We start from the raw sequence: 22,553 nt of genomic DNA, 5'->3' as shown, positions 1-22,553 counted from the left end.
GTTGAGTTATTTTTAAAAAGAGTAACATCAAGAAAAATGCAGAAAAGAAAAGCAAGAGCACTTCTAGTGAGCAGTGAGTTGTTTAGTTTGGATTTTAGTAGAGGCTGGTAGAACAATCAATACAAGGTTAGTTAGCTGGGGGAGGGCTGAGGAGAGGGCAGGGGAATCAAAGGGTTGACAAACACACAGGGACGATGGGGATAGTGAAGCAAGTTGTTTCCCTGGAGAAAGCCAGAGAGCAATTACCATAACCTGTGAACACAAGACTTCATGGACCAGTCATCCATGTTAGACTGGAACATCAGAAGAAACATGACCACTGTGTGTGCTCCAATGGGACAAGCCGTGAACTGTTTTATATTTGTCAGACAAACCCAGAAGACAGGAGCCTAAGTGCTGGCCTTCTCATGAACATGGTAAAGAAAGCCTCGATGAAAACCATTCCCGTGGCATGGCTAACGCTGTGTTTGGAATGCCCTGGCTTTGCGGATGGATCCCAGTGTGTGTTGGGTTATCTTTGCACTTCCTTTCTGGGATCAGTTGGTGGTTGCTCAGCACTGGGTGCATGATTGGGCCCCTCCCACCGCCCACCCGGGATCAGGTGTTCGCCACTATTTGTTCAGTGTCTCCTTCCTTTGACTGCTGCTGCCCACTGACCTCCCTCATCAGCTGAACAGGAGACAATGCACCTGTTAACAGCCATCTACCTCTAGGGTAAGTGGGAGGTGCTGATTCATAGAGAGAATATTTCCCATCAGCAGGCTTCCCCGCCCCCACCCTAACACACACACTGCGCTTGACAGATGTGCTAATTGTGTGAAAACGGCTTCTCATCATCTCAGTTTGGCAGCTCACAGCACTAGGACTTGAAAGGAACTGTTTTGATCCACATTCCTTCTCTTTTCCTTTCCTATTCATCTGACCCATGGACCCCCTTAGAGTTCTTCATATACTTACTAGATGTTAACATTTTTTAGCAAGAGAGCCATACTCAACCAGGCCGCTTCTCTTCATCTGAGAACTGTGACGGTAAAGAAGACTATTTTAGATGCCTGTTTTAGAAAGCATGCCCAGAGCCTACTCCAGGGCAGTGGACTGAATTTTTCACCAAAACAAGTTCACAAAGAGAATGACACTGCAGGCCCTACTAGGAAAATCTTCTCTGTAACCCACACACACTTCAGAAATTTAAACAAAACTGTTCTAAATGACAGTCACTTATCTCATACAATCACATATTAGAATTTTAGTCCGTACTTAACAGAAGAAAAATGCTGAAGATTCCAGTGAAGAAAGGAACAGAGAACATGCCATTAATTTCTGACAGACTTTGGCTCCACTGTAGTGACTCACTGGTCTATACTTCTCACCTTGTCATTCACTAAGTTTTGGAGGTGGAACAGCAGAGGAACATGTGAGATGGGCAATGTTGAAGGAACAATGAAGTGTCTCTTTGCTGTGCGACACTTCACATATACAGTCTCAGAGGAGGTAAAAGAAAGATGGTAGCTCCTGACGAGGGCATGTCTTATTAGCAGCTCAAAGTTGAAAATATCCCCATTTGGCAGGTGTACTTCCTCAGACAAAGCAGCCTGGGATGCATTCTGCATGCATGCTGTTACTGTGCTGTGCTTTCAAGACTTCTGATGTGAGGGTCTCCTATGGGGGTGTACAACAGTGTACCCACAACACACCAGTGGATGCCCACGGGCATCTGGCTCTAGAGTCAGACTGTAACATCTCCATTACCAGTGCTTCCCAAAGAGGCACCAAGAAACAACTCCGGTATGTTAGCTCATTTAAAATGCTTGGGATATAGTAAAAAGGAAGTTGCAGGGTGGGGACTGGGGGGCGGGCAGTCAAAACTTATGAAAAAGAGAATTTTAGAAAAAATGAAGAACAAAAAGAAGGGAAGATCAGCAAAAACAGAAGATAAGAAGGGGCAGAAAAGAACTTATAAAAAGGGAATACACAGAAAAAGGGATAGAAATGGAATATGAATTTTGTTTAAAGGTTGAATGCATAGATGTGAACTGTAAACTCAACACTCATCTTGCCATAGAATCTCAACTAGAAAGAAAAAGAGAAAAAATATTGTATACCTTTCTTGCTATTTAGGATTTAAAGTGTATTACATGGGTTTAATTAATTCTGTTCACACTGGAGATGGTTGGGAAGCATGAGGATGGTTCTTTGATATGGCATACACGCGTTCATTAACTTATCCTCTACTGCATATCAGGTACCATCCAAGGCCAGCAGATGCCATTCCTGCTTTCAGGGTCCCAGGTGGGGACAGCACATCACAGTACATGGGGCCAGTACTTCAAGAGGTCTGAGTGCTAACTGCCTGAGGAAATAGGAGAAAGTTCACCAATGGGCTGACATTTGTATAGGGCCTTTAGACTCACAATTCATTTGTGTGTTTTTTCAATATGCCTATTGAGGTTAGTGGGAAAATATTCATTGTTATGTTACAGTGGAAACATGGAGAGCTTCAGAGCTTTCTAGAAGATTTATAACAGCACTGGGAGCAAAAAGTGTTGAGACTTATACCTTTTAAATTTATACTGCAAGCCAGTAGGATATATCCAAATTGTCACTATACCTTCTTTTAAATTTTAGAATTTCAATAAGGGAATTTGGCACTCTCTCATCTTCCAAAAATAAAACTAATTCACAAATAGATATTGCTTTTCAACAGCCTCTTAACTTACCTTAGAGAAAATTTGACATATTCCCAAAAGTTCAGCAAGTGGTTTTAGATTATCTCATTAGGGACATTTTCTCTGCTAATCTATTTTCCAAAAATAATAGAAAAAAAAACAGGACTTAAAAGGCAGTGTCTTTCTAACAGCACTACTGCACAGCATTCATTTCATTCTCAATATGTTTCAAGTGTATATTTCTCTGATATATTATCTGTATATTGCATGTGTGCTCACCACTCAAAGTCAAATCATCCTCTGTCACCATATATTTGGCCCCATTTACCCTTACTATTCCCTCTATATATACCCTTATTATTTCCCTTACTATTACCCCATTCCCTCTGGAACCACCACACAGTTGTCTATGCCTATGAGTTTCAGTTTTATATCCTACATATGAGTGAAGTCATATGTTTCTTGGCTTTTTCCGTTTGAGTTATTTCCCTTAGCATAATATTCTCAAGGTCCATCCATGTTGTCACAAATGGCAGTATTTCATCTTTTCTTATGGCTGAGTAGTATTCCATTTTTAATATGTAGCACATCTTCTTTATCTAATCCTCCATCAAAAGATACTTTGGTTGTTTCCATGTCTTGGCCACTGTGAATAATGCTATAACGAACATAGGGGTGCATATATCTTTGTGAATAAATGTTTTCAAATTTTTTGGGTAGATACCCAGAAAAGGGATTGCTGGGTCATATGGTAACTCTATTTTTTGAGGAACCACCATACTATTTTCCATAGTGGCTGTATGAGTTTACATTTCCACCAGCAGTAAATGAGGGTTCCTTTTTCTGCAAATCTCTTCAACATTTGTTACTACTCGTCTTGTTGACAACAGCCATTCTAACAGGTGTGAGGTGGTATCTCATTGTAGTTTTTTTGTGTATGTGTGTGTTTTTTTGTTTGTCAATCCTCACCCGAGGATATTTTTTCCATTGATTTTTAGAGAGAGTAGAAGGGAGGGGGAGAGACAGAGAGAGAGAAATATTGATGTGAGAGAGACACATTGATTAGTTGTCTCCAGCAGGCACCCTGCTGGGGGCTGGGGACAGAGCCTGCAACCAAGATACATCCCCTTGACCAGAATTGAACCTGAGCCCTTCAGTCTGAGGGCCAACACTCCAACCACTGAGCCAAACTGGCTAGAGCTTATTGTAGTTTTGATTTACATTTCCCTAATTGCTAGTGAAGTTGAGCATCTTTTTATATATCTGTTGGCCATTTGTATGTCTTCTTGGGAGAAATGTCTATTCAGATTCTCTGCCCATTTTTTTCCTTTTTTAAATTTATTTTTTATTTCAGAGGAATGGAGAGGGAGAGAGAGATAGAAACATCAATGATAAGAGAGAATCATTGATGGGCCGCCTCCTGCATGCCCCATACTGGGGATCGAACCCCAAACCTGGGCATGTGCCCTGACTGGGAATCAAACCATGACCTCCTTGTTCATAGCTTGACACTCAACCACTGATCCATACTGGCTATTTTTAAATTGGATTATTTGTTTGGTGTTGAGTTGTATGAGTTCTTTTTTTTTTTTTGACTTAAAATTTTTTTTATTTTTTATTTAAATCAATTTTCAATTACAGTTGCCATAAAATATTACATTAGTTTCAGGTATACACTCCAGTGATTAGACATTGTACAGATTACTAACAGATCATCCTGATAAATCTAGTCAGTACCCATCTGACACCATAGTTATTATAATATATTGACTATATTCCTTATGCATTACTTTACATCCCCATGACTATTCTGTAAAAACCAATTTGTACTTCTTAATCCCTTCACCTTTTCCACTGACCCCCCCAAATCCCTTCACATCTGGCAATTATGAAAATATCCTCTCCATCTATGAGTGTACCAGTATTTCTGCTCTGCTTCTTTGTGTTTTTTTTTTTAAATATATTTTATTGATTTTTTACAGAGAGGAAGGGAGAAGGAGAGTGATAGTTAGAAACATCGATGAGAGAGAAACATCGATTCAGCTGCCTCCTGCACACTCCCCACTGGGGATGTGCCCGCAACCAAGGTACATGCCCCTGACTGGAATCGAACCTGGGACCCCTCAGTCCGCAGGCCAATGCTCTATCCACTGAGCCAAACTGGTCAGGGCTGCTTATTTGTTTTTAAAGATCCAATTGTTGACAGATACGTATTTATTCAATTTTATTGTTCATAATTTTTTATCTTTTTTTTCTTCTTAAAGACTCTTTAACATTTCATATGATACTTGTTTGGTGGTGAACTCCTTTAGCTTTTCTTTGTCTGGGAAGTTCTTTATGTCCTTCCATTCTAAATGATAGCTTTGCTCTGTAGAGAAACCCTTGGTTGTAGGTCTCTATTTTTCATCACTTTGGATATTTGTTGCCACTTCCTTCAAGAAATCAAGGGAGCTTCCCAGTCTTATGGGAGCTCCCTTGTAGGTAACTAAATGATTTTCTCTTGATGCTTTTAAGATTATCTGTTTGTCTTTAACCTTTTGAATTTTAATGTGTCTTGGTATGAGCCTCTTTACTTGGGCTTCTTCTTGCTTCCTGGTCTTATATGTCTGTGCCCTTCACCAAGTTAGGAAAGTTTTCTGTCATTACTTTTTCAAATAGGTTTTCAATATCTTGCTCTCTCTCTTCTCCTTCTGGCACCCCCATGATGCAAATGTTGGTATGCTTGACATTGTCCCAGAGGCTCCTTAGACTGTCCTCATTTTTAAAAATTCCTTCTTCTTTTTTCTGTTCTGATTGGATGTTTTTCACTTCCTTATATTCCCAATTGCTGATTTGATTCTTGGCCTTACCAACTCTGTTGGTTCCCTGTAAATTACTCTTCATTTCAGTTAGTGTATGCTTCATTTCTGACTGGTCCTTTTTCATGTCTTTTATGTTCTCATTAAGATCCTTGAAATTCTCACTAAGTCCCTTGTAGTTCTCATTAATTTCCTTGAGCATCCTTATAACTATTGTTTTGAACTCTGTATCTAATAATTTTCTTCCTTCCATTTCATTTAGTTCTTTTTTTTTTTCTGGAGATTTCTTCTGTTCTTTCATTTGTGACATGTTTCTTTGTCTCTGCATTTTGGCTGCTTTCTTGTGTTTGTTTATATGTATTAGGTAGAGCTGCTGTGTCTCCCAGACTTGATAGAGTGGCCAGTTGTAGTAGGTGTGCTATAGGGTCCAATTGCACAGCCTCCCTGATCACTCAACCTGGCACTCCAGTTGTGCAACCACTCCTCCTGTGGCCTGTGTAGACCCTCCTGTTGTAGTTGAGCCTTGATTGCTATTAGCACATCAATGGCAGGGATTTACCATACCCCCCTGGCCAATCTGATGCAAGGACTGTCTGCCATCACTGACCACCACTGATCAGCTGTGCAGGGGCCCTCCCCACAGAGCTGGACTTACTTCAGTAGCCTATGGTACCCACTGAATCTGCCCCTTGAGTGTGTCACTGTGGAGGTGGTTGGGTGATGTTTTGAGGTGGTGTGAAGCTGGCTACGAAACGCACTGGCTCTGGGGCCTCCTGGGAGATACAGGCCTGAGCTTAGAAGTTAGGCCGCTGTACCCCCACAGCCATTGAAGACAAGCTTCACACACCCAAGGTCAGTCTGGGACCTGCTCCTGCCCCTGCAGATAAGGTGGAACTAAAACTCCAAACCACTACAAAGTGGCCTTGGCTCTGCCCACCCAACTCCGCAGGACAAAGATTGTATGAGTTATATATTTTGGATATTAACCCCTATTAGAGCTGTTGTTTGCAAATACCTTCTCCCATTTGGTTGGTTGCCTTTTTGTTTAGTTGGCAGTTTCTTTTGCTGTGCAGAAGCATTTTAGTTTAATATAGTCCCATTCATTTATTTTTGTCTTTACTTCCCTTGCCTTTGGGGTCAAATTCATAAAATGTTCTCTATGACAAAGGTCCATAAGTTTAGTACCTATGTTTTCTTCTATATAATTTGTTGTTTCAGATCTTCTATTTAGGTCTTTGATCCATTTTGAATTAATTTTTGGTACATGGGGACAGACTGAAGTCTGATTTTATTCTTTTGCATGTGGCTTTCCAATTTTCCCAGCACCATTTATTGAAGAGGCTTTCTTTTCTTCATTGTATATTTTTTACTCCATTGTCAAAAATTATTTGCCTATATATGTGTGGTTTTATTTCTGGACTCTCAATTCTGTTCCAATAGTCTATGTGTCTGTTTTTCTGCCAATACCATGATGTTTTGATTATCGTGGCTCAGTAGTATAATCTAAAGTCAGGTGGTGTGAAACCTGCAACTTTGTTCATTTTTTCTGGGGATTGCTTTAGCTAGTCAGGGTCTTTTGTGTTTCCATATAAATCTAATGATTTAAAAAATATTTTTATTTTATTTTATTGATTTTTAGAGAGAGAGAAAGGGAGAGGGAGAGAGAGAGGAACATCAATGTGAGAGTAAAACAATGATTGGCTGCCTCCTGCACACCTCCTATCAGGGATCAAGCCCACAACTTGAACATATGCCCTGACTGGGAATGGAACACATAACCTTTTGGTGCTCAGGATGATGACCAATCAACTGAGCCACACTGACCATGGCTGATAATTTTTTTGTTCTATTTCTTTTTAAAATGTCATTGGGATTTTGATGGGGATTGCATTAAATCTGTATATTGCTTTGGGTAATATGGACATTTTAACTATGTTGATTCTTCCAATCCATGAACACGTAATATCTTCTCATTTCATTGTGTCTTTTTCAATCTATTTTAATAATGCTTTGTAGTTTTCAGTATATAGGTCTTAATATGGATATTAACCCCTTGTTGGAGCTGTTATATACTTGTTTATTCATAGGTATTTTATTCTTTTGGTTTCAATTGCAAAAAAAATTGTGTGGGTTTTTTTCATTTCTTTTTCTGAAATTTCATTGTTAGTATATAGGAATACAGGTTTTTGTACATTCTAAGATTTTTGTACATTGACATCATATCTTGCAACTTTACTGTATTTGTTTATTGTTTCTAATAGTTTTTTGGTGGAGTCTTTAGGGTTTTCTGTATAAAGAATCATGTTACCTGCAAAAACTGACACTTTTACTTCATCATTCCCAATTTGGATGCCTTTTATTTCTTTCTCTTGCCGGTTTGCTCTAGCTAGGGCTTCCAGCACAATGTTGAATAAGAGTGGTGATAGTGGACATCATTGTCTTGTTCCTGATCTTAGAGGAAAAGCTTTCAGTTTTTCACCATTGAGTATGATATTAGCTAGGAGTTTGTCATATATAGCCTTTATTATGTAGAGATAATTTTCTTCTATACCCATTTTAGTGAGTTTTTAATCATAAATGGATGTTATATCTTATCAAATGCTTTTTCTGCATTTATTTTAAGATCACATGATTTTTATTCTTTGTTTTGTTAATGTGGTGTATCACATTGATGGATTTGTGTATGCTGAAGCATCCTTGTGTCCCTGGAATGAACCCCATTTGATTGTGATGTATTTTTTTATTTTTTATTTTTATTTTTTAGTTATTTCAGAGAGAGAGAGATAGAAACATCAATTATGAGAGCGAATCATTGATCAGCTGCCTCCTGCATGCCCCTTGATGGGGATCGAGCCTGCAACCCAGGCATGTGCCCTTGACTGAAATCAAACCTGGGACACTTCAGTCTGCAGGCTGACACTCTATTCATTGAGCCAAACCAGCTAGCGCTGATGTATTTTTTAAAATATATTTTTGTAGAGAGAACAACCAAGATGGCAGCATAGGGTATATACCTGTACGTGCCGCTCCCCACAACCACATTAAAACTACAACGAAAAGACAAAACGGCAATCATCCAGAACCACGGGAAAGCTGGCTGAGTGGAAGTTCTACAACTAGAAGGAAAAAAAAGTGCATTGAGGCTGGGTAGGAGGTGCGGAGGCTCCAAGAGCAGAGGTAAGGAGGTGCGCGAACCGGGCTGCTCCTGGGTGTGCAGGAAGGGAGATACAAGCTCCTGACTGCACTGACCTCGTTTCCGGCGAGTCTCTAGGGACCCAGACTCCTATGGGGAGAAACTAGACTGTCTGGCATCGGGTTGGAAAGCGAGGGTGGCTTTCTTGCAGAACTGCTTGTAGGGATTGTTACTGTGGGGGCGCGGGACTCGGGGAGGCAGAGACACTGGGACGTGGAGATGCGCGGAGTCCGTGGAAACGCCTGACGACAGCCATCACTGTTTGCTCCGCCCCGGTGATTCTCTGAGACCCCGCCCCACCCAAGCTGTGCGCAGCGGTGCAAATGAATTACCTGCCCTTTTGCAGCCTAACCTAACAAACTGCATCTGGGTCAGAGAGCTCCAAAATTTCCAAACCCCAAACAAAGAGGAGAAATCTGCAGATCTCTCCGTAGCTCCTACTGGGTGGACTCACACAGTGGTTGAATTTGCACCTCCTTGGAGATCCAGAAGCCATTGTACCCAGTGGTCAGATACCAGGTTTCAACTCCTCACATTCATAAGTGACACACTCAACAGGCAGACTCAGTGAGCACCAAAGCCCCACTGAAGCAAATCCTGCCCCATAAGGGTGTCTCCAGCACAGTAGTTCTTCCACTATAGACACAGTGGGTCCTCACAGCCAATTGGCCTGGAGGTCATTTCCTCCCAGGGATACCAACAGCATTTAAGGCTTAACTACAGTAGGATTGTGCACCCAGCCCACGGAGGGGTGCACCAAGAGTGTCCACCTTGGGTGATTGGGGAGGATGAGCCACTGGGCCCAGTGGGACACCTACCACACAAAGCCACTCTGTCAACACAGGGAAGCGGCCAAGATGCAGAGACAAAGAAACATGTCACAAATGGAAGAAATGGAGGAAAGCAGATTACTGGATTTGGAGTTCAAAACCACAGTTATAAGGTTACTCGAGAATCTTCTATAAACCTCCGAGGAACTTAGTGAGACCTTCAAGGATCTTAATAAGACTGCCAAAAAAATGGAAAAGGACCAGTCAGAAATTAAGCATACACTGACTGAAATAAAGAATAATATACAGAGATCCAACAGCAGACTAGAGGATCCCAAGAATCAAGTCAAAGAGTTGAAATACGAAGAAGCAAAAAACACCCATCCGGAAAAGCAAAAAGAAAAAAGAATCCAAAAATATGAAGATAGTCTAAGGAGCCTCTGGAACAACTTCAAGTGTACCAACATCCGAATTATGGGGGTGCCAGAAAAAGAGAGAGAGCAAGATATTGAAAGCCTATTAGAAGAAATAATGACAGAAAACTTCCCCTACCTGATGAAAGAAATATACTTACAAGTCCAGGAAGCAAAGAGAACCCCAAATAAGAGGAATCCAAAGAGGACCATACCAGGACACATCATAATTAAAATGCCAAGGGCAAAAGACAAAGAGAGAATCTTAAAAGCAGCAAGAGAAAAACAGTTAGTTACCTACAAGGGAGTACCCATATGACTGTCAGCAGATTTCTCAACAGAAACCATGCAGGTCAGAAGGGAGTGGCAAGAAATATTCAAAGTGATGAATAGCAAGAACCTACAACCAAGATTACTCTACCCAGCAAAGCTATCATATAGAATTGAAGGTCAGATAAAGAGCTTCACAGACAAGAAAAAGCTAAAGGAGTTCATCATCACCAAAGCAGGATTATATGAAGTGCTGAAGGGTATTCTTTAAGAAGAGGAAGAAGAAAAAGGCAAAGATAAAAATTATGATCAACAAAGGAACAACAAATACATATCTATCAACAAGTGAATCTAAAAGTTAAGTCAATAAAAAAATCTGATGAACAGAATAAACTGGTGAATATAATAGAAGCAGGGGCATAGAAAGGGAGTGGACTGACAATTCTCAGGGGGAAGCGGGTGTGAAGGGTGCAGGAAGAGATTGGACAAAAATCTTACACCTATGGATGAGGACAGTAGCGGCGGGTAAAGGCATGGGGTGGGGTGGGAACCAGGTGGAGGGGAGCTATGGGGGGAAAAAGAGGAACATCTGTAATAATCTGAACAATAAAGATTTATTAAAAAATATATATATATTTGTATTTGATTTGATAGTATTTTGTTTAAGATTTTTGCATCTGTATTTATAAGAGATATTGGTCTGTAGTTTTCTTTTTTTGTGCTGTCCTTGCCATGTTTTGGTATCAGGGCTATGTTGGCCTCATAAAATGTGTTCGGAAGTACTGTCCTTTCTTCAATTTTTTGGAAGAGTTTGAGAAGAATAGGTGCCACTGAGAAGAGAAGAATATGTTTTAAAAACACACATTTAGATTGATCTTGAAATGACTGTTAAGGACCCATGTTTATGAAATAAACAAATCTCTCTTATGAAAGTAAGCTCTTCCCTATTCTCAATTTTACCTTTTAATCTCTAAAACAACTGTGAACTGTTTAAGAATTCAAATCAAACACGAAACTTTAACTTAATAGAATAGGTGAGGGGACATTTCCAGAATTTGAACCAGTCAGAGGTTAATGGCATGTACCACAAGACTGGTCGGTCGTCTCAGAAAGAACAGTGGCTACATGGAGCATAAGGATAACATGTGGCTGGTTTTTAAGACTTAAGACAGCAAGGAAAGAGAAGGTAAAAACAAAGGAAGAAAAAGAAGATGAAAATAAAGGAGGAGGAGCAGCTGGCTGGCTGCAGACAGGCTGGGGGTGTGGAGGTGGGGCCAGAGGACTGCTATCTCGGGGCGAAGGGATGGGCTGGCAGGAACATCTGTGGTGAGGAGCCTTGCTTCTCATTACTCCCCTGCTGAGCTCGCTCTCTCCACAGGACAGGGTCCCTGCATGAAGGTTCATTCCCAGGACACCTCCTGCCCTGACCTGGAATGCTCTCTCTCAAACCACAAATCTTTCTAAAACCCTACTCTAAATCTCCCTTTCTTCAGGACGCCTTTCTTGTCTCTTTGCCTGGTGTTCCCTCAGACTTAAGAATGGTGTGTTCTCATTTATAGCTGCCCAAGTGCATGTTAATGGTATTTTTTTTTTAGTGTGTATATTATGAAACGTTAAACTGACAATTAACTAGAGTCCTCCATTTCTTATTTCTCCTCCAAGTAATTAATAATGTGCTTTCCAAACAAGAGAAAACACTGAACCGGCAACAGTTCAAAGTGGTTAATCCAGTGTTCCCTGCCAACAGAATATACCCTGCGCTCCAAGAACGCTCCAGCCTCCCAAGGCACACAGCTCCGCCATTCCTTCAGTCTATCTGTGAAACTTGATTCAGACTTCTGACCCCTGGAATTGTAAGATAATGTATCTGTGCAGTGTTATGCTGCTACATTTATGATAATTTGTTATAGCAGCACTAGGAGACCAACACAGGTTTTAGATGGTATAAGTGCCATCCAGGCTCTAGGAGTAAGAACAAAGGTAGGTTTTTCATTGAGGTTTCTGAGGTAGTAGTGAAGGGTTTGGTTGGCAGTAAACATGGACATGGCTGCTCTCTGGCCTGTTATGGATACTTAGGCACTGGGCAACCACAGAACTTGCTGGATGTCAGGGCCTGCTACAGCCGCTAGGGACATACAATGCAGGCCAAATCAAAACAGAAGGTTACCAGTTCAACCCCCTATCTTCCACCATGATCATCATTTCTATCATCAGGTCAAGAAGAATAGCCGTGTGTGCATGAAGTTATATAAATACAAAGCAAAAGAAGTATTTAAGCCCAGCTGATGTGGTTCAGTGATTGAGCGTCAACCCATGAACCAAGAAGTTGCTGGTTCAATTCCAGGTAAGGGCACATGCCCGGGTTGTGGGCTTTATCCCCTGCAGGGGGCGTGCAAGAGGTAGCCAATCGATGATGTTTCTCTCTCATTGATAATGTTTCTATCTCTTTATCCCTCTCCCTTCTTCTCTCTCTCTCTCTAAAAAAAAAAAAAAGTATTTAAATAAAAGAAGACCTCAAGAGTGGATGAGCTCAAGTATCCTTTCAGATGCCTCTTGATAACCAATGATTCCACAGAGGTGTAATGATGATGATAGTAATTAATGATGATGACAGTAATAAAAATGATAAGATGCAGGGCAGAGTACCTTGTATTTACATAAACCATTTGATCTTTAGGAACCTTAAAATACTTTGCACCCTGACTTCTAGGACACATCAGTTTGGAATCAGGCCTCTGCTTACCTCTGAAATTCAGTCTTGCCTGGATTGAAATGGAGTAATCATCTGTCAGTTAATATAAACTCTTTGGTATTCCCCCTTTAAATCTTGAAGGCAGGGAATAATTATCCTAGGGTAAGAGATACTTTAGTCTGGCCCTAGACCCTGGAATAAAAATCCTTAATTTGTGAACTCTGAATTCTTAACCCACTTTTTCAAAATGTGTTTCTGAAACCAACTTCCTGGAATTCAAACTTGCCTAGCTTTGTGACTAGGCTTCTTGATTTTCTCTCCTCTTTGCTCCTACCCCAAACATTCTCTTTCAGGGTACTTATCTCAGTGCTTCAACTCTCAGCACCTGCACACCTAGCCCCCACACCTGACCTCTTCCTTCTACGCCAGGCCTCCAGCCCCCACTCCTGCTTGACGTTCCTACATGGCTATCCCTGAGGCACAGGAGTTTAACAGACCTCAATGCCTTCCCCTGCAAACTGTGTCCTCTCCCTCCATCTCTCCTGTGGGTCATGCCATGACTGTTCGCCCACCACCCTTCACTCTTCAGCCTCTACTCCAGCGGTCACTTTCCATTTCTGCCTGTCTTTCACTTATGAGCATCCAATTGGATCCCCAATCCTGTGGTTGCCATCTCTACGATGTCCCGACGTCTGTCATTGTTTTTCTCACCCCACTGTCCTGGTTCAGTTAGCTCCTTGTTATATCTGTCTGTGACTAAATATTATTTATATTTTAAATGTACATGACAAATGTACTATCTAAAGGACTTTTTTTAGTAAATCCTAAAAATTAGAGAATCTTAGTATCTAGACCTCTGCTCATGTCTTAGCTTAGATATCCTTACACCAGGTTTTTACAACCAATTTATCCAAGAAATTGGCAAACTGATCACAGCGTTACAAAATGTACAAACTTGATTTTGCTATTAAGCACAGTGCCTATTTTTAACAGCAGCTGAATGAAAGTGGGTATTAACTGGCAGGCCCTGCACATGAAGTGTGGTTGTCGAGGAGGTGATCAGAGCTTCCGGGCCAGGAAGTGGACCTCCACTGTGGATATCGACCTGCGGGGTCTGACAAAGCAGTCACATGGACCCTCCACTCTGCTGGTGGACATAACAGTGAATGAAGAAATCAGTTTGCCATGAGCCACGGGTGAGGACAGTGAGGCAAGAGGAAGCCTCTAGGGTGAGACAAAGACAGATAGGAGCCCAAAGCTGGTATACACGGATTACATTTTAGTAGACTCAGAATATTTGGTGTCCACAAGAGAATAATGTGCTAGGAGGAAAAAAATCGAACTTGGACAGGAATAGTTAACTTTATTGGAATAGGGTGGAGGAAGAACACCATGGATAGTATTATTTATGAAATCTCCTTGCATATTTTTAAATTATAATTATTTTAGAAGGTAAATATGACTTGATAGAACAGAAACGCATCGCTGAGTTGTTTAAAAAACAAGAGTAAATAGAGATTTCTAAAATTCCAGCACACAGATCTCATTGGTTGGAAGAAATGAAGAGGGGGCAGGTGGTCATGTTGGTGATGGACAGTCTCCCATAAGCACTTCTATTCGTTCAGTGACTGGCATAGAGCTAGTTTATGTAGACGCTGAGCTCAAGTATTAACTTATTCCTAAGGAAAGCAGCTACAGAGGCTGAAACAAATTTCCGAAATTTTGGAATTTATTTTGCAGATGTCAAGAGGCCGACAGTACAATTACAAATGAGGCTGGTCATTATCTGCACAGCTTTTTTAAAGAAAGAAGGTACAGATTTTGTAGGAATTCCCCATTGGCAAAAGGAATGAAATCATCCATATTAAGGACACCAGCAATACAAAAGGTATTTTAAAATAAGAGACTGCATGCAGTTATGTATACTCATAAAGATTTTTTAGTCTTGAAAGACATGCTTCTAATCTGGATCTAATCATAAGAACCTTCCAGGAAAACTAGAAGGAAGTTGGGGGCATGTTAGTCAGCACACAATCACTATTTCAGTAGCTATGAAATGCTCTTGAGGGGACAGCCACTGAGGAAAGAACACAGGCTTGATGAGGAATGCTATTCATGCCTGGGGGTTTTGTACGGGACCCTATGAAGTATGGAAAACCAAAGAGTGAAACTTAAAGCTCTCTTGGTTAAGTCCCAGGAAGGAAAGGGCAAGAAAGGCCAATGTGATTAAGGAAGGACATAAAGATTACCAGGAGGAGCCTAAAAGGGAGTCTCAAAATCTATAAACAGCGACTCATAGAAAAAAAACACACAACTCATAAAGTACAAGTAGTAAGAAGTTCAGAGATTACTTATAAAAGAGGAAACACTTGCCTTAGCCAGGTTGGCTCAGGGGATAGAACATCAGCCTGCGGACTGAAGGGTCCCAGGTTCCATTCCCGTCAAGGGCACATGCCTGGGTTGCAGGTTCAATCCCCAGAAGGGGGCGTGCAGGAGGCAGCTGATCAATGATTCTCTCTCATCATTGATGTTTCTCTTTCTCTCTCCCTCTCCCTTTCTCTCTGAAAGCAATAAAAATATATGTTAAAATAAAAAAAAGAGGAAACACTCTGATGGGGCCTTAGCAACAACACTGCACATGCTGTGTCTACAGTTACAAAAGCAAAAATGCTGGGATGTGAAAATTGGAAGGGACCTCCCAGAAGGAGCAGTCCATCCTCTCTGTTTCCACCTCAAGGAATGCAGGAAGAAGGACCCGCCCCTCGTTTGCTCTCTCTGTGTCCTCTTACACAGGCTCCCACCAGTCACACAAAGAACAAAGACAAGTGGAGGTAGAGGGTAGGACTAGAGCCTTAGAGGTCAGAAGAATCAGGACAGGGAGAGATCAGCTGGCTTCTTGCAGAGCTGGGAAAGATGAAGGGATGGAGTAGAGAGGATCTAATTTCTTGCTACATGTGGGTAAGTGTGAGAATGTGGTGAGAACAGGGAGTCAAAGGGGACAGTTTCAGGACCCCAATACACAGAGATGGAACTGAGGGAAGCTCTCACTGGTATTTATATAGGTCCTCTGATGACAGATCAGGTTCCTGAGGTCTGGAAAGTGTTATGTGACATTATTCTAACCAGGGCTATGAGACAAAGCGAGCAACTATGGGCCAATGAACTTAACATCATTTACAGAAAAACATTAGGAAAAGTATGCAGAGGGGACAAATGGACAAGCATATGGTAATTTGATTAGAAACAGGACACAAGTTTTTACTGAAGGAAGGTGCTACTCTAACTAGCTTGTTAAACTCCCTTAAAGTTATTGTTTTCTCAAGTCTAGATTTGAATTCATGATTTTTTCTAATATCTATAAAGGGAATAAACATGAAGTATCTAAGTAAATAAAATAAAACCAATCACAATTGAGGACATTAGAAATACAACGACAAGAAAAATGAATGTGGAAGGCAAATAATATAGCAAGAAAAAATGTAGTTCGCATCATCTACTAGAATTTCAGTTAAGATACTTTTTATGAAAAAATACTTAATTTCACTTTTAGTCTGTGACTGTGTCCCCCATGCCATTTCCTAAAATGCTCTGTAGGGAAAAAAAGATTTTTTTTTAAAAAGTGGATTGAGCATTTGATGTGGTTACAAATTTCGCACATTAGGCTGAATACTTCACTAACTCAGCCTTTTTAAATTCTCCAAGTTAAACATTCTCAAACAAGAGGAAGATACCTTTGTGATTAAAGTAAGTAATAGGTCAATATCAATGTTTTTATATTTTCATTATTCCCATACCACTGAACATCTACTTAATCTTCTGAAAGAAGATCAGAAAGGACAGAAATCAAGATAAAACAAGAATAAAATAAATCAAAGTACCTATTAACATTTTCTAGTAGCTTTGATTATACCTTGTTACCTAGCTTTTATTGGTTAATCTATATAATTCACCAATGATGCCATTCTACTTTTCAAAAGGTACTAGGTTTAAGTAACTGATAGAGACCTCTATATCTACAGTCTCCACAAGAACAGGGGATGTGTCTGTCTTATTTATACCGTATTCCCAGGGTCTAACACAGTGTTTGGTAAATAATGAATAAATGAATAACAATAACAACATCAGACCTGGCTGGGGAGCTCAGGTGGTTAGAGCACCATCCCAATACCCAACGGTTACAGGTTCAATCACGGGTCAGGGCACATATAAGAATCAACCAATGAATGTATAGATGGGTGGAACAACAAGTCAATGTTCTCTCTTTCTCTACCTCTCTCAAATCAATAAATTAAAAAAATACATCAATATTGGGTATTTTACTGTGTGCCAGATACTGTTCTAATGAGCATTTTGTATATTGGTATGTTAATTTTCAACAACTCTTTAGAAGAAGTTCTATTATCAAACCCATTTTTAAAGACACAGAAGCACTGAGAAGTGACTTGCCTAAGGGTACACAGCTAGTGATTGACAGTTTCTGAACTGCTGCAGTTGGCCCTGGGGCCCGCACCTAAGCACAACCCTACTTCTCTACAAATAAATGCACAATGCAATGAATCTAGGTGTAAATGTATGCACATATAGAAAACTATATAAGAGACAGGAGTTTTAAGAGGAAGGAACTTAAACATTGATAATGCCATCACCAAATACTGGAATTCAGGGCAATGGGAAAGTTAAAGTCTAATTTTCAGGATTAAACTTTCCACAGTAGCAATATTCCTAAATGTTCAAAGGAAACCCAGAGGTTTATAAGAAGCAAAAACGTGACTCTATTCAGTTCTAATTGGATGCCAGAGTCCTTAGCTCAGAACAAAAGCCTTCATTTCATATTGGTACGTAAGCAGGATTGAAGTTTCTGCAGAGGCACCGATGAGGACAGACGTTCCTGGAGCTGTGTGAACATGCTCTATAGACCAGTGATGGCGAACCTATGACACATGTGTCAGAGGTGACATGCGAACTCATTTTTTTGGTTGATTTTTCTTTGTTAAATGGCATTTAAATATATAAAATAAATATCAAAAATATAAGTCTTTGTTTTACTATGGTTGCAAATATGAAAAAATTTCTATATGTGACACGGCACCAGAGTTAAGTTAGGGTTTTTCAAAATGCTGACACGCCGAGCTCAAAAGGTTCGCCATCACTGCTATAGACTCTCCTGGCCTCCAGGAGGAAAAGAGCCTTTCCCAGGACTAGTCTGCATCTTATTCAAAAAACAACCTAAAGCACTATGTCCCTTTAGTCTTGCTTTAGGTTACTGGTGTTCTGAGACCTGATATGTCCCTCACTTTTTTCTTTTCAAATGTTCTCTCTCTCTCTCTCTCTCTCTCTCTCTTTTTCCTATCAGTCATTTTGGAACCGTTGGATGATAAAGAGATCAAGTTTACACCCTGGGCTTTGGAGTTCCTTATGTGCTGAAGATCTTGGGATACACACGATTAAACTCATCAGGAGAACACGCTTTTACAGAATCTGAGGATGAATGCATGGAGCCTTGGGACTGGTGAGAAGAACTTCGACACTGAGTGGGAAGGACACAGTGCAGATGTGGGAGAACTCCATCCTGCATTACACCAAGTGCTGCTGCACCTCAGAGGAGCTTGGCACTTTCCAGGACTCATGCCCAGTGACTCTCTAAATGTGTTGGCTATTAAGGCCCACACCTAAGGTAAGTGAGAGCTCATTTACAAGTCAGTGCTCAGTTCTGGTCACCTTTCCACTGGAGGAGTCCTATTACCCCCAAGGCAATTCAACAAAAGGCTGTAGAATTGATCCCAGTTTTGGGAAAACTCCTTGTTCTGAGGAATGAAGTTAAAAGTTTAGTCTCCCCGTACAAGAGAAGCTTGCCCAATAGAATACCTAGTTGAAGTGGAGTGAACAAAATCAATGCAGCTTAAAGGCTAAGAAAGATGACATGCAGGTTAACATCCAAATTTAAGCAGTAAATGAAAGCATGGGGATGGGAGCTAGATCAACAAGCAAATAAAGGGGGCACAGGAAATAAGACACCACTCTTATGCTCACACAGCATTAGTGTGAATGGAGTTGCAGAACAGGTATGATAATGACATTTGAATGAACAAAGAAAGGGGGAGGGATGTAGCATCAGGACAGGAAAGAGGGGTTGACAGGACAGACTTCAAGAACTGTCTTGTTAGTCCAAGGGTCCTTTTCCTGTTCAGCAAATTCTTTTGTTATGTGTCCTTATCAATCCCACGCCTTGCCAAGTGAGAATGACAGACAGGCCATTCTTAATGACTTCCGAGCTTCTGAAACTATTTTGGTGTCAGAGAGAGAAAGAGCCATGTAAAATTGTTATAAGGATTGAGCTTTCTGTTGGCTCAGTAAATTTTCCATTCTGAGGTGACAAATTCTGTTAGCATAGAAACAGTTTTGCCTGTTTATGTTATCTGTGCAAAGTTCCAGAAAACTGACACCTTGTGGCACCTCTTAGGACAGGGAAACAACGCCAGTATGGCTAGGGGCTCCGCAGGGACCTCAGTGCTATGTCAGCAGGGTGTGCTAGGATCTTCCTCCCCCAGAGACAGAGCAAGTCCTCTGTCCTCTCCTAGGCATACCCGCCCGCATCAGCACAGGGAGTCTTTGTTCCTAGTGCCAGAGGCCCTGCCACGCCCATGCCAGGACAAAGCTTCCACTCTACAGCCCTGTCTTTGCGCACTGCTTACTTAATCTTTCCTTTTCACTTCCTCCTGGGTGCAGGGTGCAGGACTTTTTTTTCTTTTGTTTGAAACAAGACATTTTAAAGGGTGGTTACTGATGACACAGGCACTTTCAGTCTCTCTTCACTGGGGTTTTCCTAATCTCTGAGGGGTTGTCCAACACACAGGAATTTGGTTCAAAACACAGGTAAAACAGGTTCACAGGATTCCATTTTCACAGTTAATGGGTATGTCACTAGGTAACCATCATGTCTGAGCATTTCTCTCTGGATATGCCATTTCTGTTATCTTTAGGTATATGTAACATGTTGAGTTTTGGTCACCATGGAAGGGTGGACCATTTTAAAGTGTTAAAGCGACAACACCACACTAGAAGGTTCTATAAATTTAGGAAAGGAGGATGATCTAATAATCTACAGGTCATTTCTTAACACAGAAATCTTGATGTTTAGAAATCTATCCATGCATCTACCTATCAATCAACATTTATTAAGCACCCACTTTGTTATAGTAGAAAATATTTTAAAAAGTCCTTATCCTGAGTTTGCAGCTTTGTAAAGGGAGAAAAACATGTAAACAAATGAATATAATAATTTGTAATAGATGTTATAACATAATTATGGCTCGCATATACTATAGATAAGAAGGAAAAAATAGAGACATCAGCAGTGTAGTATATTGTCTAGAAAACAAATCAAAGGAAGACAGTACTTGAGCTGCGTGTTAATGTTCAGGGAGACCACTTATGGCTTACGTTTGTGTGTGCACATGAGTATGTGTGTGTGCATGTGCCTGTGTACACTGAGGAGGCAGGCAGCCTTCCAGACCTTGAGACCCTGCAGGCCATGGAGGGCCCTGTAAGTCAGACATCATGTAGGTACCTGGGATCAGCCACCAAAGCAGGGGACTAACAATGACAGCTGTCATTGATAGGAGTCTCTGTTTCCGTAGACTCACCATTTCCTTGGGTGTGTTTTACCCCTGCTTTCCTTTTTAAAGCAATGGATTTTGTGATGAGAACAACATCTCAAATTCAATTCACTGGTCTCTGGTTTGGAACATGCCCACTAAAAGACACCAGATAGCCTGATGGGGAGCTTGAAGGTTGGCTTTGGCATCCAGTGAGCATTTTCCCAGACAGCAGCCAAGTGTGGCCACACACAGGGTGGCCAGGAAACCTTACCACTTCAGTTGGTCGGTAGTATTTGAGGTCCACAGTCACATGAACTTTGCCAGTCTCTTTACATCTGCCCACTTCATTTTCATTCTTTCCTTCCCACCTGTAAAGAAGATAAACACTTAATCAGCCTTTAATTGCTTGGGAGCATTTGGCCACACTGTGATCCCTCAGGCCGGCCCAGCCTTTTCCTTGCAGTAGTAGGTAAGCTCATTAATGACAGGAGCCCAGGCTGCAGTTAACCATGTTATTAGGGAACAGTGACTTTCAGAGCCTTTTCAGATCTCTTTAGAAAGGGTAGGGCTTCCTCCATCCCCCTTTCTTTTTAAGAAAATCATGATGGGTTCAGAAGCAAGACTTTAGAAATGACCAGATTTTCAAAATAAGGAACTGGGCAACTTTCAGGGATTGAAATATTTTTAACTTCTTTAGACTATTCCTGATTAAGTAAATTATTATGAATTCATTAATTTCTCCTGTCACCCCCCCCCCTTTTATAAATTTTTGTAGTTTTATGGATATTTACTATAAAGTCAATGCACTCCAGTATGGAATAAGTTTAATACCTAATTAACCATTCCTTTCACCTCTGTATTAAATATGAATTCCCTTGCTCTACATAGTCAGTAGTGGGCCTCAATACATCTCAGATGATTAAATCTCCAAAAAGTGCACAACTAATTGGTTTACTTCCTGCTAAGAGAGGGCATATTAGCATCTCTCTGCCTCCTTTAATTCAGCTATGCTGTTATTCCTTCCTTAAACACCTACAGTTGCCACAGTTAAGGATCCCGACAGTGGCCCCTCAGGTCTACACTGCACAATGCACAGGATGTGCTCATGAGCTTGAAGACCAGCTTTTCACTGGAATTTCATGCTAGGTTCCTGCTTTTTAAAGAAATAAAGCCACTGGCTTGATGTTGACCTCTGGATTTCAAAAATCTAATACCCAAACAGAAAATACTATATAATTTGAACCATTTGGCAAAGAAGGGAAAGACATTACAAAGTAATGTTTGACTTTAATGCTTATCCCCAGAGCTAGTTTTCTTTATCAGATGAAGATGAATCCTATGATAACAGGATTCAGTGGGCCTGGATCAGAGTCACAGTGGGGAGTAAAGAAAAGAATAGAGCATTAAGTTAATTACTCAACGATGAATGTTCCATGTTGGCCACAGTTGTATTTTGGACACAGGTTGGGTATTAGAGACAGAAGCTGGCCTCACAGCTTCATTTCTGAGCAATCATCTGAATATCCTATTCTCAATTAACTCTTTGGCAGCACAGGGATACCATTTCATCATTGGAGAAGTAATGAGGTTACCAGTATGCTAAATTTCAATGCACTCAAGGCAACCATGAGAACATCCCACACCACAGAGAGTTATAGCACAATGTACGGAGCACTGTGACACTGGGCCACCTGCATTTCCCAGGACTTTCATATTAATTGACTAAAAAAGGAATGTTTGATACCTTACTTGTTTGGTTTCATCTCTTACTGTTGATCAGACTGATTTGGCAGAATCAGAGCTAAGGTTTTGGAAAATTCACCTGGAAATGGTATGTGGATGCCTTAAACTTAAAGCATGTCAAGGAAAACGCTGTGAAGTGAGAAAGCCTACAGTGATGAGGAACCTGCACATCTCTGATGGACAAAGACCACATTTTGGCTAATATCCATAGTGAGGAAGAATAATTGGTAAAGCCATAATTAAAAAAAATACTTATCTAATTCCAAAGGTAATTGTTTAAGTGAAACTTTTTCTTTGGTTAGGCTTTTAGTAAATACGAGGATATTTGTATCATAAAAGCATGCTTTAATTTTATTTACATTTTATACTTACAAAGAGAAACAAGTTCAACATCTATCTTTCTGAAAGTA

The 22,553-nt window shown here is 40.7% G+C and overlaps 1 protein-coding gene across 1 annotated transcript in view; it reads right to left on the bottom strand.

Annotated features, from left to right (window-relative positions):
• Window positions 1–22,553, bottom strand: part of GMDS (GDP-mannose 4,6-dehydratase) — a 661,927-nt gene that overhangs the window by 72,883 nt on the left and 566,491 nt on the right. Inside the window, exon 9 of the mRNA XM_006085713.3 lies at window positions 20,672–20,768. Coding sequence (XP_006085775.1) covers window positions 20,672–20,768 — 97 coding nt within the window. The remainder of the gene's footprint in view (window positions 1–20,671; window positions 20,769–22,553) is intronic.

This window comes from Myotis lucifugus, unplaced genomic scaffold, assembly GCF_000147115.1.
Source record: "Myotis lucifugus unplaced genomic scaffold, Myoluc2.0 scaffold_21, whole genome shotgun sequence".
Classification (NCBI taxonomy): domain Eukaryota; kingdom Metazoa; phylum Chordata; class Mammalia; order Chiroptera; family Vespertilionidae; genus Myotis; species Myotis lucifugus.
Note: the sequence above shows the minus strand (reverse complement) of the source record. Positions and strands in the feature narration are given on the sequence as shown.